Here is a 20,244-nt window from a genome sequence, read left to right as displayed (position 1 = left end):
TTATAATACAAGCAATTTATTTATACATTGAGGAAAAGTCATGTTGCACAATAATAAAAGGTTTTATTAGAAACAATTTGTGCAGCAGGGGGAAAGCAAGGATTTGTGGGGTGCAGCAAAAGAAATGCAATTATTCACAAAAGAAGACACAGTGAAGAGCTAACCCGATACAAACTCATACAACCTCATCTTATGTTAACATTACAGGCACCATCAGACACACTTGAGGAAATGAGAGAACAAAGAAAGATGGGAGAAAGTCCGAGGTGTGAACGATCTCTTTGTACCTGGCACGAATGACGGACCAACGCAACCCAGTCACTTGAGGGAGTGGGGGGGGGGGGGAGGGAAGAAAACTGGAGGTGTCTATAATGCATGAGTGAGGTGCAATATGAGATGTAATAAAGTGAAAATGTAATACAGAGGAGGAAGAGACAGTACTGATGATTTTCATATATTCCGTAAACTTCAATCAGTGGAACTGATCACTTTCTCTCCACGTGTTGATAGGGGATGAATATTACAAGTGCTATTCCACAAGTGATCAACATATTATGTACTTAAATGGGGATATTTTCAACCACCCGCACACTCCAACTTTCCTTGTATCGTATGATTAATAAATCTCTTTATTCTTACTCATAGAAAACACTCCTACCCTCCATTTTGTCCTGTGCACCCCCACCTTCTCTTTATCTCAAATTCCTCTTTATAGTTTTGCTGTTCTCCTGCCTTCTCTTGCATACACTTTGTAGATTTTACCATTTACTCCTGGCTCTGGTGGGGGGGGGGGGGTGTTTGTGTATATGACTCTTTTAGAGCGTTACCCTAATTTTTTTTTTGTTCTATATGCCAAGACCTTCAAAAAAAGTTTGGGTAACACCTCCAGATCAAGTACGTTTTCTCTGTAGGGTCCATCTTGGATTCGCAGTTGGTTACCAGCAAACCATAATTGAACCAAAATGCCCATATTGGGTTTAGATGGAATAAATCATTATTAAGTTCCATTTCAACAAAAGTAGTTCTCTTCATAACCTGCCTCCAACCAGCCAGGGACTTCTACCTCATATCCTACGTGGATTCTTTAATGCTTACACTACCATGCATACCTTGGACAGCCATACTGATCCTGAAACTGTTGAGTCACTGAAGCCAGAGGATTGTGGCTTTGAGTATGAGCAGGATCAGCTCATACCTGCAACATTGTGGAAAATCCTTCCTGCCCATTGGTCTGTATTCTGTACTTGTGATAAGTTAGCTCGGTCAACTTGCTCTTGCAGGATGGCTGGGGTCAGATGTTGCAGATTCTGTCGGTGTAAAAAAACATCACCCTACTGCAAAAATCCAATTGCTTAATGTGATTCTTGGGAATTCTGCAACTTTATGTGGAGATGAGTGTTTGAGCTTTGCATTATATTCTTACAGTTGATTTATGTGTATTATGTAGTGTATGTAGCAATATTAGTTCTAGCAGTATGCAGCGTAGGCAGTGTAGTACTTAGAACATGTTATAAATCTTGAACGTTGGATGAGTGATAATTCAAGAAAATGTATCAACAACACATTAGAACAATTTCACCTGGACTTTATGAGCTAGTTTGTAGTAATGTACATGTAACTAGTATTAGAATGCAGTGTGTTTACTGTAGTTTTCTAGAAAACTATCCAGGTACATGTATGTATGTAGTAAATTATGTAGTGTGTGTAATAATATTAATACTAGCAGTATGTAGCATATATAATGTAGCATTTAGAACAAGTTATCTTGAATGCTGGATGAGTGATAATTCAAGAAAATATATCAACAAGTCAGGAACATATTGAGCTCTTTGGCAGCAATGTGTATGTAACTAATAGTATTGATGTATGTGCACCACTGTATTAATGGTTGTGCATAAACCAGAACTTATTTCAATGTGTAAACATTAAAATTCTTATATTAATATTGCTTTTGACTTGTTTTAATAGATAGGCTAGAGGGAGTGGGAAGGATATTAAGTTAGAGTTTCATCTTGAATATTGTTCTGCATTCCGAATTTTCAAAATTTTGGCAGCAATTTTGGAATTATTAAGTAGATCAACACCAAAAACTCCAAAAATGTAACCAATTAATTTCTTGTGGTCAAAAACCAATATATACATGTAGTATCAAAAAATCAACTTCCCATGCCATTTAGTTGAGTAGATATCATCATTTGATGAAATACCGTAAAAGTGGCCATTTGGGGGTAGGGGTGACTGGTTTACAATGAGCTTTTTTCAATATTTTGGCAGCAATTTTGGAATTATGCGAAGTATATCAACTGGAAACACTACAAAATTTTTTATCAATGAATTCCTTAGGGTCAATAACCTATATTTAGTACAAAAAAAATCAACTTCCCATGCCATTTAGTTGAGGAGATATCATCATTTGATGAAATACCGTAAAAGTGGCCATTTGGGGGTAGGGGTGACTTTGGTTTACAATGAGCTCTGTGGTCATCACACATAGCCCCATTGTGATAATATGAAAATTGAATTGCTCAGAGAACTTAATAATGAAACTTTTGGCCAAATTTTATAGCTCTACTTACAATATTAAGTCATTCAGAGACCATCAAACTTTGAGCTACTTTCAAGTTGAAAGCTATTTTTGACTATTTTTGACTAAAATTATGTAAAATATGGTTATTTTCTACTGGGAACCAAGTTTTAAGAGAATAAATTATGTTAAAAGTGTGTTAAGCAATGCATAAGTAATTGAAGTAAATCAAAATCAATAATTTATGGTTGTTTACTCATGATTTATTCCATCTAAACCCAATATGGGCATTTTGGTTCAATTATAGTTTGCTGGTAGCCAACTGCGAATCCAAGATGGACCCTACAGAGAAAATGTACTTGATCTGGAGGTGTTACCCAAACATTTTTTGAAGGTTTTGGCATATAGAACAAAAAAAAAAAAAGGGTGACGCTCTAAAAGATTCTTGTACACAAACACCCCCCAGAGCCTATACTAATTGAGGTGCACAATATGTTTTTTCATTTTTTTTGCATACATGATCGAGGCTTGTGGAAGAGCAAGAGCAGAATGGAAGGGAACAAAATGGAAAGGGGGAAACACCAATGGCAGAGTAGAAGTGAGAGTGAGATTAAGAAGAGGGGAAGAAGGACACATGGGGGTGAACAAGCTGCACACAAGCTGAATCTATCCATCCATCCATTGGGACCATACTCTGTGCAGAGTGTCAGTGCTGCCAAAGCAGTCTCCTGGGATATCGGGCGCAATCCTGGATGGGTCACCATTCCAACGCAGGATATTCAAATGGCTCAATCATCCCAGCAAGCTGGTACTCATTTTGCTGACCTTGGAAGGATGACAGACTGAGTCAACCCCACTTGGTATTAATTCAACAGCTGAGGGAGATTTTAACTCAGGATCCTCGGATCCCAAGCCCACCACCCTAACCATTAAGCCAACACCAGGCATCCAAGCTGAATGTAACACAGCAAGAAGAGGAAGGAGAAAGCAGAGATGAAACAGAAAAGGAACAAACCAACCAACCAACCACTAATAAACAAAAAGGGGTGAGGGAGAGTGGGGGTGGGTGGGGTGAGAATCACAATATAACCTGGAAAAGGGAGTCCTTTGGAATGGGGTCATTCGAGGTGGAAGAGATCATGAGCATATACGGATGGGGGATGACCTGAGGTGGTGATGAACAGTTGTCTTGAAACCATGGTGGGAAGAATGGGAACGAACAGACTGGGGAGGTTGTTTCCACATGCAAGAAAAAAAAGAGGAACAAATGAGTGGAGATGAGCAGAGATGAGAAAAAAGCACTTTCTAAAGCACTTTCAAGTTTCCTGGCAATTTGATATTTGCAGTGTAGTTATGGCACTGGTTCAGAATCATCTGCTTCACAGCAGGTCCAAGTGTTCCTTTTGACAAGATTGGTGCTGCCAAAGCCGATTCCTTGGAAAATTAAATGCACTTGGTAGTTTATGGCACTGGAAAACTGTTTTGTGAATGCAATGTCACTCTCTCCCATATGTTACTCTCTTTGTAGCTCATTGCCACATCATGCATCAGCCAGGAAAGTTTGAAAAAGGAGACGAGCATTCAATACGTACATATGTATTGTAGAGCTGTATGCATTTAACCAAACTATTATAAGTTTGCTATTTAAAGTGTGTTTACATTCTGTTTAAAATGCAATTTTATAACATCTCAAATTGGTGATCTCACTATGTGTGTATATGTATGTATGTATATATATATTTCATTGTTACATTTTCTTCCGAGTCGTAAAATGGACGCTGTGGCAGAAGTATGACAGGATTAGTTGGCATTGTTCTGAAATATTGGGATGAAAACAATGGTAACTGTGATGTTCAATGTCTTACTTATGTGCAGCAATGTGGGGCCAGGAGGGACAGAGACTGAAGCTGGGCTCACCGTTTTGGACAAAAAGGATGCAGAGCAGGCTCGTGCCCTCTTTGAGAAGGTGAGAAAAGCTCCAGGTGGTAGCTTTCTTCTTGAACATATATATATATATTGATATATGTAAGGCTAATGCTGTCTGTCTGTCTGTCTGTCCCACCCTGAAAGAAACACAGAAAAATTATTCGGTAAAAGTTCTTCTGAAATGAAAGAAACTTCAAATGAATTAAAACCTACGGGAGAATTATAATCTTTTCAACGGACCTTTTTTTTTTTAAACCCGGCAGGTGTACAGGCAACAGAATGTTTCCTTGATTGCTCCTGAATTTCGTTTTTCTTTGTTTGAGCTCGAACAACCACTGCAATAATAAAAGGCTTCCTTTTTTATTTTGTTATATCGTGATATTTTTACAATGGAATTTTGCTCATATTTCAGGATTAGGACTATTTATGTTTTTTTATGTGACAGCTTATTTGTGCATGCTATTTTTCAGTCCAGAACTACAGGATTAAAAACAAGTATTTATCATTAAAAGATTAAGTAAATACCCCTTTAACAACATTTTTTTTAATGCATTAAACACTTTGCCATGAATGAAAATGTTTCAAGGAAAAAAATGAAGTCAGTAACACAGTATGCCAGAAAAGGTGATAACAGCATATTGTCTCAAAAGAGAAACAGACAAGCACATTACCATAGAGCAGTGATCTTCACTTTGTTATTTTTATAAGGGGGCCACTTTTACCGATAATACATCAGTGTGAGAGCCACCACACCTCCTGCAGGACTACAAAATGGCTGCTGTTCAGCCCCACCTAAACAAACTCTTTTCGTTGTTGTTGTGGTTGTTGGGTTGCAAGCATAATTGTTTGTATACTGCCATCTACTTATGTAGTGATGCTGCTTTTACGCTTGGCATTGGAACACTCATTTGAAACCATTGGGTCAATTTGATAGCATTTATGGCAGATTATGCTTGGGTGCTTTCACATTTGTGTATTTATCAGCCACGCGTCAGGGGGCCGCACTTTAGGCCACCAGGGGCCGCCGGTGGCTCGTGGGCCGTGCAATGAAGAATGGGGCCATAGAGAAAAGATCTCCATCTACAACGTACAACGACTACCTCTTTAATCGCCAAATTATTCCTATCTTCTTGAGGGGTCTGTCGAAGAAAGTTTTTGGCCCATGGTTTTTACGACCCGACTCGCCGGGCCTGATGTTTGACTATAGATGATTTTGAAAGGAACTTGGAGCTTGTTCAAGGTTCCAGAGAACTTCTTTTTTCATATGAAGTACATAGCTCTGGGTAGCATCATTTGCTGGGGGCAGCGTTGTGCCGCCGATGCAGTGCCCCTTGTTGGTTAGACAAGGAATTTGGAATTCAGCCAGGGTGCTGGTGATAGCTCGACACAGTGGGATCTTTATCATCCACGAACTAATGCCGGCACACAGAACACCCAGTTTAACGCCCATCCGAGGGACGGCACACACATTGATGCTTCTTCTCCCTGTCTGCAAAACACCAGAATGACAATTTATAGCTGGGTTGGGATTCAAACCCAGGCTATGCAACTCAGAGAGTGACTCTAACCAGACTCAGTGAAGGCACTTGAGAGGCAGAATCAGTGGGGAAAGAAAAGTCCTTTGAGAGCACTTGAGAGGTGTATAATAAGTGGGAGGCCCGCCTCTCAGCAGTGTCCGTGAGGGCCGACTTCACAAGGGATGCGGAGCGCACGGTGTCGCCGATGTGGAGTTGCTGGTGAAATACTACTACTCTTACCATTCCTTCATTAACCTAGTGACACGGGAAGTGTGGGCCCCCTGGTAGACATGGCGAGGGGACCTGTTTGGGTCAGTTGGTGCACAACTCTGACGACCTGCTCCAGGGACAGTTCTGGACGGTTGGGGAGGGGGGGGAGCTGACTGGGGGTGGTACACCTGCGAAACGGGAAAGCAGGTGTCCTAAGGTGAGCTCAGGGAGGATGGAAACCTCCTGTGGAGCAGAAGGGAAAAAGCTTGCTTGATCCTGATTTTCACTACAAATATGGACCAAGAAAGCATGGCCTCATGATCCTTTCGACTTTTTGGGTTTTAAGCAAAATGGTGTTAAAAAAAAGTCACCACAGGAATAACTGGTTTGTGGCGACCAAGCATCCATGGCGACGTTGCTTTTTGATCCTTCGATGTTGGGTCTTCCTGTCATTGCTAAACAGAATTCACCAAGCATTGGATTGTTTACCCCCTTACAGGGAATGTGATGTTAGACCATCGTGAGACAGGTTAGTTTTATCCTACTGATGCTTTTGTCACCAGGACAGCAACCCTGCTCAGTATGAGAGGAACCTTGGGTTCAGACACTTGGTGCGTGCATCTGGCTGAGCAGCCGGCGGCGTGAAGCTACCCTCTGAGGGATTATGACTGAATACCTCTAAGTCAGAATCCTTTCTTGGGTGCAGTGATACTGTTGCATGTGGGGCTTCAGCCGGGACTGCATGCAATTTTTTTTTTTGAACTAGTGGTGTCCTCCACACGGCATCGATTTTGAAGGTTGCCCGATGAATCTTGTCGCGCGACCCTCTCCGAGCACTATTTGCACAGCACGATGGTGGGGTGCCATGCGCCGAAAGACTCATAAACGACCTGGTTATGGAAGGGTGCATGTGCATCGACTTTTACTTCCTCTCGAGTCTCGAGTCCAGCCAGTGAAATTCGCTCATGTTTTTGGCACAGCGGCACGAGCCGATACGACAATGTCACAAAGTACAACATGTATCGTGGATGGCCTGTGCAGGGGCTGGTCCGAGGATCTCACCAAACCATCCAATTGGCAGTTGTGACGAGCGGTGTGGACAAAGGGCAGGGACTTGACGTGAGCTGATGACTCACACTTACTGGGAATTCCTCCTTTGTGGGACACTGTCTTAAGCCCCAGTCTCCATCATGGATGTGGCTCAGCAGTTTATCCAAGCCTGTCGGTGAAGGGCAAGGTACACACTGGCCCATCCAGTGTAGTGCGCATGTGGCTCCAGACATTGAAGGGCACCACAGACCTGTTATTGCTTCATCTCGCATGGTTTGCAGCCGCTCATCCTTCTAAGAAGTTAGTCCACTGGCCACACCAGACGAGAGGCCTGTGGGCTGGGTCACAGAACTACATAGTTTGCATGTCGGAGTCTCGCTTGTTATCAGATTCAACCAGACGGATCGCTCCACCAACTCAGAACGGCCATGCACCACCACCCACAGAATCGTGAAAGAGCTCTCAGTCTGTCAATCCTTCTATTTCCTGGTGTTCCTTATGAGGTGCTTCTGTGGTCATAGAGAAGGTGTGCATACCTCTATTCTAGGCTATCCTGCCAGTCAGGTTTGGGAGATAAATCTCCGACACTTTACTAAAGACTCCGTCTGATCTTTTGCCAACATCCAGTCGAGCACTTGCAAACAGGTCCTCCATATAAATATTAATCTGTTGGACAGCACTACATTGATCCCTTGCTCTGCATGTAAAACTCCAGGATGCCAGTTTATAGCTGTTCGATATTGAAATTCAGGATAGAACTGGAAGAGCACTCGGTCGAGTGCATATCTCCACCAAGTTGAACAGTTTACATTTTGTATCCCACTGATAGGCCAGATCTGCATCCGGACCTTAACAAAAATCTAATCAGCTTGTTCTTGTCACCGACTGAGCTCATCGTCCAAGTTTTGTCCAAATCCATCCATAACTTTTTGAGAGTTCTCAACGTAAAGAGAGCTCAGAGGCTGTTGCGCATACTACTTCGAAGCTATCCTTCCTCCAGAAAGACCTCCATATGGTATTGTAATTCACCCCGATCCAAAATGAGCAGTGTGGAGTTGTTGCATTGATTTTTTTTTTTTTTACGAGTTTCTCCGAACTTAAAAGTCCTGGCAATCCCTGTTGCAGCTTAATAATTTCATCAGCAGAACAAAATATGGAATATAAAACTTGTGGAGAAAAGCCTTTGACTTAACATCAAATGACACCGTGAATGTAAGGAACCGAAAACACACAAAAATCTCCACTGGAAAAGGTAGAAAAAAGAAAAAGTTGAAAATAAGTTTGAAAAAAGTAAAGATATTTAATTAAAACGACAGAAGAAGAGGGAAGAAAGACCAGCAACGATAAATGTCTTGCTCTTGCTGCATGTAATGCGTTCACACAGACTCCATTGTGCCGCAAGCGAGAGCGCGTTTATTTCCACGATGGACTCTTCACGTACGCAATCGACAACTCAAAAAACAGCAACAATAATAATAATAATAATAATAATGATAATAATAAGGCAACAACACCAACAATGATGTATCCCAATGCATATGTTACATCTCCCTTTCTCGCAGATAAACAAGCAAAGCAAAAGTCTCTTGATAGTTATAAACTGCTCATTGATTAACACACAACAATCAAACTCAGAGAAGCCTGGTCACTGGCTAGCAGGATGTCGGAAGAGACTCCGCAACCTAAAGTTGCTTGACGTCGAGACTGATCCAGACAATGTAGATCTTCCTCAAGAACGAGTCCAGGAATCTGACATCCTAAGGATCAACACTCTTCGACCAAGCAGTAATGTTGCTACTTGTGACAAGTGGGCACAGACCGTCTCAGTGCTGGGTCAGCCGACTCGATTTGAGATCGACACGGGCATTAGGGGCAACACGCTAACACTCAGCAACTATTAATCAGTTCAGCACCTTGCAGGTGATCTACAAACTTCGCAAAAAGTTCTGAAAACTTACTTAAATCACAATATTCATCCTGTAGTTTTGGTGGCAGTCCCTCTCTCTCACAAGGACAAGACTACTAAAGCCAGTTTTGAGGTCATTGACCTTGATCAGGAGAATGTAGTATCAGGTGCTATGTCTGAAGCCTTATGCCTCATTATCAAGCTTGACAAGTTGTCTCTGGTTCAGCCTCCAGTCGATGGGCCTCAGCAAGCAGTGGTGTCTGAGTTTCCAGAAGTTGGCAAGACAACTGGAACTCTTCCTGGAACTTATCGGATCAAGCTTGTAGAAGGGTGGCCACAGGGAGTAGTTCACCCTCCTCACAGACAACCTGCAGCATTGAAGGAGAAGGTAGTTGATAAGCTAAAAGAGATGGTTGCCGAAGGTCACATCACAAAGGTAGAAGGCCCGACTGAGTGGGTGAGTTCCATGGTAGTAGCTCTTTACAACGGCAAAATGCACGTCTGTGTTGACCCCAAAGACTTGAAGAAGTGCATAAAGCGTGAGCACGGCCCGATGAGAACCGTTCAGGAAGTCTAACCTCAAATCCCTGGAGCTGGGGGCTTTTTTTTTCAGTGCTTCATGCCCACAGCAGATTTATGAAAATCTGCCTTGACAAGCCATCCTCATTCTTGACCACGTTCAATACACCTGTTGAGAGAAACCGCTGGTTGCGTCTTCCCTATGGTTTGAAGTGCTCTCCTGAGATATTCCAGCAAATTATGGACCAGAGGCTGGAAGGGATTGAATGGGCAACAGCAGAGATGGATGACATCTCAGTTGCTGGTAGCGACATCAGACAACCATGACTGTCTTGTGACGAGTTCACACAGACTCCATTATGCCGCAAGCGAGAGCGCATTTATTTCCGCGATGACCTCTTCACGTATGCAATCGACAACTCAAAAAACAACAACAATAATCATGATGCAACAACAACAATGATGTAGCCCAATGCATATGTTACACTGCATGGCTTTAGCTTAATAAGTGCATTAACCACTCACAACAAAGGTTAGATTTGGATGGTGAGGATAGTTGCAGATTGATGGTGGGAGTCATTAATCACGCCACAATGACCTGTGACCTCAGGTCGAATTGATCGGATGTACTTGCAAGTTTGCGCTTTTTTTCTCTCAAGTGTGACTGCCAATCGTGATAGTTCAATACCATCCCATCTACCACCCCAAAATGTACCTTATCTTCAATTTCACTCTCTAGGCCCTTCTTTTTTTGTGCCACATCTTCTTCCATTCCCTCCCCGTGTTACTTCTGTGTCTGCCTTACGTGGTCAATCGTCGAGCCGAGTTCTGGTTTTGTTGCAATACTCGGCACAGGTTGAATGTGGTCATCTTTTTCCTGCATCAAATTAATTTGGCCCATCATTTCTGCATCATTTCTAATCCCTATTTACTACATAATATTAAAACAATATCTTAACATGCAAATTTAGCATCGACATTCTCACTCCCATTCAATCTTAAGGCAGGAAATTCAGCCAGGGAGGTTTGGGGGGGGGGCATTACACAATGGCATACCCTCTTCAAAAGATATCCTTGGATATTTAGCATCCAAAACCTAAATGCAGAACAGACAACTACGTCGCTTTGAAGGACAATGGAGTGTTTAGACTTTAGATATTTAGCACCCCCTGCTGGGAAAGCACTGCCAATAAATCACACTCAACACTATAGATACAGAAGAGAAACATGCATTGTTGTTGTCACATTTCATGAATCCCAAACTCATGTTCTTCTTCTCTTACGTTTAGCTCACCACACCAATGGGCAGAGACTTTACTATTCATAGCAGGCAACCAATGTCTTCAGGACGACATTCTGTTGAATTGATCAGTTGGGAGAGGGCTTTCCACAAGTGAACAAATGAAATAGAAGAAGGCATGGGTGTTCATGTAAAACAGTGTACTTTCCAAACCTCTTCCTTTTCTGAGGTTTGTTTCCAATAGACCGTTAACATCATGCCGCAATCTGAGCATCCCTGAATAAAACTTGTTCAGCGACTAAAGCGCAGAAGAACTGTTCATTTGCCAAATGGCCACAATGTTCTAAACTTGTACTGTATAAAAGCAACCGAAGAGTAATGACTACCGTCTACACGTCTGGAAATAATCCAAACAGCCAACCAAAACCCATAAAACTGCAGACCATATAGCAGAGGTGCTCCTCTGTAAATAAAAACAATAAAGAAAACAAACTCGACACTGCCTGTCATATAATTGTACATAACACTTATGCTGAAATGTACGATTTAAATAATTAGTATAAACTAAACCCAATTAAGCCATATCCGTAACAATACCTTTGCTCGACGGGTGGAGAGTTTACCGACACTGGCAATCTTGGAAGAACACCAGAAATCCATGACTGCATTGATGGACCTGATGCACAACAGCAAAAAGGTGTGGACAACAATTACAGAAATTCAGCAGTGACCCAAGACCCTAACCCAAGAAAGTGAATCGGAGCTACAATACCACCGTGAAGCAGGTCACTTACATACTGTGCACGTGCCTGGAAGTGGACGATGCCCTCCAACTCAGCGAACAACCGAATCCTCACCTGAACGACACAAGCATTTGGACGACGTTGAATTTAAGGAAGCCTTTTCAATGGAAGAGCTCGACGGTTGAAAATGGAAAGATCGCCAACCTTCATTATGTCCAACTAAAGAACAAAATCGGACGCTTCAGACCTTCATTGGGAATGCGGCTTAAGTACTGCATTTATACAACTAGTTACTAGTGCACTGTGAGTTAGAATGAAACACCAAAAGCCGAGCAGAAAACCCATCTATCGCCGCTCGTGAAGCTAGTAAAGGATGCGGCATCACAGCCGAAGAACTTTACATCAATTTCCCCTGCTGTGTCATACATGGAAATTATTTGAACATCTCTTAAACTCACTCGACTCACTCTACAAACTGAAAAATACCTAGTCACCGAACAAGCCAGCTTTCACCCTGCAAGGTCATGCACAATACAACTGCGCCATTTAACTCAATAGGTAGAGGATAAAGCTTTGAAAAATATTTGGTGACACAAGCCATGTCTGTCAATTTGTTGGCCATGTATAACTTTGGCAACCATCGACGACTTCTTGTCAAGGTTCTCATCATCATCAAAGACCTTCATATCCTGGAGCTTGTACGCATTCGGTTGGGGAAATCAGCGATTCGAGGCGTAATGGTGCGGAAATTGCAGCTGCTGGCTTCACCAGATTAATGGTCTTCGACAAGGCGGTGTGCAAGCACCAATACTAATCAACATCTACAAAAAAAAAAAAAAGGACTAACCATCCACCCAGGCAAAATAATCTCCATTTGCATTGATGACCTATATTTGATGGCTCAGGGTAAAGAGTTTCACCAAAGTGATGACGAGAGAAGGCTCGACCTCATATACGAGGAGAAACGCATTGGACGAACCCAATCAAAACAAAAGTCTGTGTTTTCCACTTGAATTATAATCGAGAGGCTAACGAGAGTGTCCGTAATGGTACACAATCTGGAAAATTTGAAGTGGGACTCAAACCAACAATAATACGGGTGTTAACCCTTCATCAGAGATTTTTGCTCCAACGAAGGGTTAACGCCCGAAATGTCACTTCTTCTTGCTTCCCAGGGTGGATGGCTATATCTCAATTGACATCTTGTTGATTTCATCCGTTGTTCTATATGTCCGCAGCAGAAGATCAACATGAGCCTTCGTTAGCAAGAAACCGTTTTTCATTCAACAATAATGCTTGGCACCAGCTTTGCTCTCAGAGTCTCATGTACTGAGTATGCATGTGCTGTATGGAAGAGATCCACACGCAGGTGAAGATAATTGATGATAGTTCAATGCTTGTTGTCATTGTATCATCAAGCCAATGAATGATAAGTCTATCGACGAGTCTTTAATATCTCATCCTGACACCAGAAGGGGCTGTCAGGATGGCCCACAGGTACGCACACTCACCTGTAAACTGTCTCGCCAGGGATTGAATCCCAACCCAGCTATAAGCTGTCATCCTGGTGTTACACAGGCAGGGGGATTCATCAATGTTTGTACTGTCCCTCAGATGGACGTTAAATGGGAATCCCATCTGCCGGCGATAGTTGGTGGACGTTAAAGATCCCACAGTGTCCTTCAAGAAGAGTAGGCGAGCCATCGCTGGCACCCTGGCCATATTCCAAATTCTTGGATTGGCGACACAACCAGGATTGTCGCCTAGTAACTACTTCGGCAGTACCAATGCTCTGCATAGGACCTGGTACATTATGACGATAATGATGATGATGTTCGCCAAGTAATCTGCAGCAGTACAAAGCAACTAAATCATAAGATGGATTAAAGCCAACAATTGTACAACCAGACACCAGTAAGTGCTCCCTTGCTACCACACAATCACTAGGATCTACACACCTGAGGATGCACTACGACGGCTGCGGAGTGCAGATCCAAAAACAATACCAGATTCTGTTGAATTGCAATTACAGCTGACCACTGGAAATGTGTAGCAGTGTCTCCACTGTCTACATACTGGGATCGGCCCTTCCAAAGTGTTAATTTACCGCTGGGGATTTACCACCAAGTTGACCACATGCGATTGCAATAACACTGAGGCCCAGACGATGCAGCACCTGCTTTGATGTCTGTTATTCGCCGAGATGTAGACAGTGGAGACACTTTTAAAAACCACAGTTTGCCATGGATGCTCGCTTTCCATCAACCATTCTTTTTTTCCAACTTCAGTGCCAACTCACCCCCCTCACCCCTCACTCTCACTCTCAAAGCAACCATCCCACTCTTCTCCCTCCAAGCCTCCCTCTCACCTCTTTCAAAAATTCCCCCCTCACCTTTCTCCCACCTTTCATCCCCTCACTCTTCCTTCTCTAAGTTGCCCCTCTCATCCACCAACCTGCCTCCCTCCACTGCCCTCTCACCTCCATCTCTTCACTCCACCTCCTCAAATCCTCAACTGCCATCTTCCTTGTCTCTTGTCCCCCCTCTCTCCCAGCACCACAGAGCCTTTTCTCCTCCTCATTCGGCCCCCCTCCCCTCGCTATTCTGCAATATCCCACACTCCTTCAGCAACCCTCCTTACCTCCCCCCTCGTCCCTCATCCCTACCCTCCCCCGCCCCTCCACCTCCTGCACCCAAAGCCTCCTCCCCTACCTCTTCATTAAATGTGTGGACCTCAAATATCCGGGGCCTTCGCTCAAACCTTTCAGATCTTTCCATGCAGGTTGCCACTGACAAACCAGACATTATCTGCCTAACAGAAACTTTCCTCTCCCAAGACGTGTCTGACTCCCAAGTATCTCTCCTGGTTACTCCCTCTTACGGTATGACAGACCTGAGCCTCGTCCTGGTGGAGGTATTGCTCTCTTCATCAAAGACTCTATTCCTCACTCTCCCTGCACTGCTCTCACTCCCCCACACCCCCAGGAATACCTCTGGCCGGCTTCCCCTCCACTCCCACCTCATGTTTATATGTGTACTGTACCGTCCACCGAACAGTGATGACTCCATCTACACCTCACTCTCCGAAAACATGGACCATCTTCTATCTTCTCATCCAAACTCTCTCTTCCTCTTATGTGGCGACTTCAATTGTCATCACGCCAGTTGGCTAGGTGTGGGTACCTCTCTCACCTGCCATGGGACGTCAGCAAAAGCTTTCTGTGACTCATTGGGACTGACTCAATCGGTCAACTTCCCGACCCGGATCTCAACCAATGGTACTCCATCTCTTCTGGATCTGATTTTGACAAATTTCCCTGACAATATCTGCTGCTCTTCCTTCGCTCCAATTGGTTCTTCTGACCACGTCCTTGTTAAAGTGGACATCTCTCTGGCTGTCATCAGAGAACCACCTCACCGCCGTCGAGTCTGGCATTTCACTCAAGCCGACTGGCAGGGTCTCCGAGCAGCCATCAAACTTACAGACTGGTCTCCTATCACTACTTTCTCAAACATCAACTCATCCTGGGAATTCTTTCAAAGAAACTTGCTCTCCCTCATGCACAGATTTATCCCCTCTCGTGTTCAGTTGTCTTACCCTTCCTCCCGCCCTTGGTTTACTGAAGCTTGTGGCGAGGCAGTTGTCCTGAAACAACTTGCCTTTGCCTCATGGAAAGCAAACCCAACTGAGGGCAATCTCAGTTCTTTCCACAAAGCTCGGAACAAGTGTGTATCTACCCTCCAGGAGAGCCAGAAAACAACATCTTTCTCATCTCAAGTCTGAACTCTCAGACCTCTCTCCCTCCTCAAAATCCTGGTGGCGTTTAATCAAATCTGTTTCTGGTGTATGTTCCCCCTCCATCCCCTCCCTTACCTCAAATGGTCGCACTGCTGATTCCACACGTGATAAAGCTGAATGTCTAAACTCGGTGTTTGCAGCTAAATCTTGTGTCCCAAACCCATCACTATCTCTACCCACTTTACCCAGTCGCACCCAACTGTCCCTGGACTCTGTATCCTTTTCTCCTGACAAGGTGGAGAGCTTGCTTTCAAACCTCGAGTCAGATTCTGCAACCGGTCCAGACGGTTGCTCACCCTCTCTCTGTTCTATTCACCCTCTCATTTTCCCAAGGTCATCTGCCATCTGCTTGGAAATCTGCTAACATCACTGCCCTGCATAAAAAGGTGCAAAAACAGATCCCTGTAACTATAGACCAATCAGCCTTCTCCCAATCATCAGCAAGGTTATGGAATCCATCATCGCTTCAGACATGAAATCCTTCCTCTTCTCCAATGGCTTGATTTCCAATCATCAATTTGGTTTCAGACCAGGTCACTCTACCCTGGATATGCTGCTACTGCTCTCCCATCAATGGATGGAGGTCCTCAATGCCAGACAGGAAATCCGAGCCGTATCCCTGGACATATCACGTGCTTTTGACACAGTCTGGCACCCTGCCCTACTCACCAAACTCTCTTCCCATGGTATTCAAGGCCATCTCCACTCATGGCTCGCAGACTTCCTCTCCTGTCGCAGTCAACGTGTGGCCCTAAATGGAGTTCTTTCATCCCCTCTTCCTGTGCAGGCTGGAGTTCCTCAAGGTAGCGTTCTGGGCCCTGTTCTTTTTCTGGTTTTCATCAATGATCTCTCGGACTCTCTGGAAAATCCTCTATTTCTCTTTGCCGATGACTCCACCCTCTGCCGTACCATCTGTCATCCCTCAGACCGGCAAGCAGCAGCTTCTTCGCTCACTGCAGATCTGGATAAAATCACAAACTGGTCCAACACGTGGAACATGTCTTTCAATCCACACAAATCTCACACTCTCACTATGTCTCTTCGAAAGGACCGTTTACAAAACCCCCATCCACTTTCTCAACAATCCTCTGGAAGAAGTCTTTTCTTTCAAGCTTCTGGGTCTCACTATCTGCCATGACCTTTCCTGGGAAAGTCACATTTCCAACCTTGCGACAAAAACCAGTCGCCGACTGGGAATCCTCCGTCGTGCAAAGTCCTTCCTCGGCCCTCTTGAGCTCCTGACTACTTACAAAGCTTTTGTCCGTAGCCTGATGGAGTACTGCTCTCCCCCTCTGGGCTGGTGCTCCTGCCTCCCACCTTTCTCGACTTCACGCTGTCGAAACCAGGGCTTTTAAGATCATTGGCATCTCCCGCAATGAAGCTGAGTCTTTGGGCCTCTCACTCCAATCACCGCAGGTTGGTCGGTGGTCTTTCTGTCTTCTACCGACTCCTCTCAGCCTTGCCCCCTGCTCTCTCTGCGATTTGTCCCAACCACATTTCCACAGGGCGCTCAAGGTCCGCCAACAACCCCTTCTGGTAAAACTACCAAAATCACGAATCACTGCTCATCTTCACTCTTTCATTCCTCTTTTTTTCCCGCCTTTGGAATAAACTTCCTCACTCTATTCTTTCCCATTCTTCCCTCCAGGCTTTCAAAACAGCTGTTCACCACCACCTCTTATCTTCCCCCATCCAAATCCTCGATCTTTTCTACCCCCGATAATCCACCCATACCCACTTCCTTCATTTCTCCTGCTTTCCTTCCTGAAAGTCCCTGTAATGTCCATCTTCTCCTCGCCATGTTCCCCGTCCCATCCCCATCCCTCTCCCTTCCACAGTTCACCTGTGTCTGTTCCCCAATGTTTTGTCCCTTCCACTCCCACCCCTCTTGTCTCATGCCTCCTTGCTGTGAGTTGTGTGTTAGCTCTCATACGAGCCTCGACCAAGGTATACAAAAAAAAAAAAAAAAAAAAAAAAAAAAAAAGATGTAATCGAGTACTTGAGTTAGTAGAGCTCAATCGCGCATTCAGACAGTCGTGGAAAACCATAGTGTAAGGAAAAAGACAAGACCCATCAAACCTCATCACCATACCATATACTTGTTGAAGACCAAGTGGAGCTATACTCTGCAAAAGTGCTGACAAAAACCCATGATGCAAGGAATGGCCAAGATAGCACCTGGAAATTGAGACAACAAAACAACATTCTGCGTTTAGTTGAAGGAGGATGTTCGGGGTGCTTTCCATATTCCAGTGGCCAAGTTCTCGTGAGACATTCAAGAATCAGACGTGAAGTGGGAGATGTTTTTTTTTTAAATCACTATTGGTGAATGTTTATTGCACCGGGATTCAGTTTTCATTCCTGAAGAGTGGCTGTCCTTGCACATTAGGACAGGAATTTGCCCAAAGTGTCGGTGACGATTGGCTGACCTTTGTGAAGGACACTGTGAGATCGTTAATGTCCCCCAGCAATTAATGCTAGCAGATGGTTCCCCAGTTTAAAATGCCATCCGGTGGACGGTACACTCATTGATGCAACACCCTTCCTACGAAACACCAGTCCAACAGTTTGCAACAATCCGGTCGTTTATAATTGGTTCGAGAATGAAATCCAGACGATATATCTCAAAAAATGAGTGTCCTACCTATGGCGCCATCCTGTTGGACATGTAGGGACTAACACACACACACACACACACACACACACACACACACACACACACACACACACACACACACACACACACACACACACACACACACACACACACACACACACACACACACACACACACCTGAGACAGGTAACTTACTCTCTCCCTGAAGATCATCAGTGAATCCCTTGCTCAGCTACAAACGGTCATTCCAGTGTTTCACAGGTAGGGTGTGTGCTGTCCCTCAGGTGGACGTTAAACTGGAGTCTTGTGTGTTGGTGTATTAGTTGGTGGATGTTAAAGATCCCACAGTGTCCCCTCGTGAGGAGCAGCTCACCGACTCTTCAACAGCTCGCCTACTCATACCATTCATGAACAAAAGGCAAATTCCTGCTCTCATCAACAGGGACCACTGCATCAGCAGCAAAGCTGTGCCCCAAGCAAATGATGATACCCACAGCCATATACTACATATGACGTAGGAAGAATATCAGTGAACCAGCCATGATCCATGTGATTAACAATATGTGAAAGCAATGTTACATGTTTCCTGGCATGAGCTCTATTTCCTGAAGCTTGCTATCTCCTTCCTTAATGCTGTTGCCTTTGCTAAATTTCACTCCCAAAGATGGCAGTACAAACTATCCTTAACACAAGACCCATACTTTATCTAACACTGTATCCACTTGGACTTCATGCACTTTCCCAATCTTTTAAAATTTCCATTTCAAGATATCAATCACCTTCCTCTTTTCATACACAACTTCCAATATGCCCCGAGTCATCACAAAATCCCAACTCAATTACTTTTCCATCCTTCAAGAAACTGTTCCTTTGTCTTGTTATTAATCTCTTTCTTCCAAAATCCTGTTTGGGCAGGTGCGTCAATTCAGGCAGCATGTGGAGCGGGGTTCATCATTGCGACGTCTCTACGTACACCAGACAGCTTTACGTGCATTCCTTGCAGCACTATGTACAGCTGGGCATTTGAGTGGAGCTGCATCACTCGGAAGCCCACCATCATGTCACGCTGCTGAAGCACTTGCCCTGCTTGGCTATGAGAACTTTGTCTGCCATCATGGGCTCGGATCACTGCTTGGAAAGCTATCTGCAGCCTACTTATGCCTACTCGTCTTTTACGGGCTCCTCTGCTTCTACGCACTTGTGTGGCTTCTCCGGTGCAAACTAACACGGTACTCCTTTGAACAGGTCAGTGTTGATTTTTTTTTTTGTTGTTCCTTTGACTTTCAATGAAAACAACTCAAACTAGAACGGCAATCGGTAGAGTGCATAACCCCCCGCAAGGCTCAACAGTTTACGCTTTGTATCCCACTGATCGGCCTGACCTGGATCTGGGCCTGAATCGAAATCGAACTATTTCGTCCTTGTCACACAACCAACATCTCCACCAAATTTCGTCCAAATCCGTCCACAACTTTTTGAGATATCCTGTTCACATACACACGGACGGATAGTGCGAAAAACATAACCTCTGTCCACCCGGTAATAAAAACAGTGCTTGGAAAGAGTGATGCAATATACCTCGATTTCACTTTCTTTTTGCACCACTCATTAACCAGATGTTGTTATTTCAACTTAGAGCGACTGACAAGATAGCCTGGACGATAACTTGGATTCGTATCTCTACCCAGCTCTAAACTGTCATCCTGGTGTTTTGCAGACGGGGCAAGGCATCAATGTGTATGTCATCCCTCGGATAGACGTTATATGGATGTTTTCTCTCTTCTGCGCTTTCCCGTCCTGACTTTGAATCTCTACCGAGCTATAAACGGTTATCCTGGTGTTTCACATGCAACGTGAGGTATTAAAGTGTGTGCCTCTATTGAAAGGACGTTAAGCCGGAGGATCCGTCGGCCATCTATCAGCACTGGTTGGTGGACGTCATAAATCTCACGGTGTCCTTCACGAATGGTGGACGAGTTATCTCTCACACTCCACAACAAATTCCACATTCCAAATAACTTTAGTCGAACGTCAGGCACGGCCAGCTTTTTTGTCTAAGACGAGGGTCAAAAACGTTTCCCGGCTGATCCCACAAGAATGTGGGAACAAAAATGACCGCACTGCGGGCACACACAACCTGTGACAAAATCCAGGAACAGGCCATTGGGAAACATAAACTCGACACCTCTCATCC

General features: G+C 44.2%; 1 protein-coding gene across 1 annotated transcript in view; it reads left to right on the top strand.

Annotated features, from left to right (window-relative positions):
* The window catches only part of LOC147031826 (volume-regulated anion channel subunit LRRC8C-like), a 115,041-nt gene that overhangs the window by 13,100 nt on the left and 81,697 nt on the right, over window positions 1-20,244 (top strand). The window contains exons 6-9 of the mRNA XM_085850063.1: window positions 208-266; window positions 1,119-1,229; window positions 4,400-4,490; window positions 18,966-19,295. Of these exons, the coding sequence (XP_085706189.1) occupies window positions 208-266; window positions 1,119-1,229; window positions 4,400-4,490; window positions 18,966-19,295 (591 nt within the window). The remainder of the gene's footprint in view (window positions 1-207; window positions 267-1,118; window positions 1,230-4,399; window positions 4,491-18,965; window positions 19,296-20,244) is intronic.

This window comes from Eptatretus burgeri, chromosome 2, assembly GCF_056783735.1.
Source record: "Eptatretus burgeri isolate ZD-2024b chromosome 2, Ebu_testis_v1, whole genome shotgun sequence".
In the NCBI taxonomy this organism is placed as follows: Eukaryota; Metazoa; Chordata; class Myxini; order Myxiniformes; family Myxinidae; genus Eptatretus; species Eptatretus burgeri.
The sequence above is the reverse complement of the archived record's forward strand: the minus strand, read 5'-3'. Positions and strand labels throughout refer to the sequence as shown.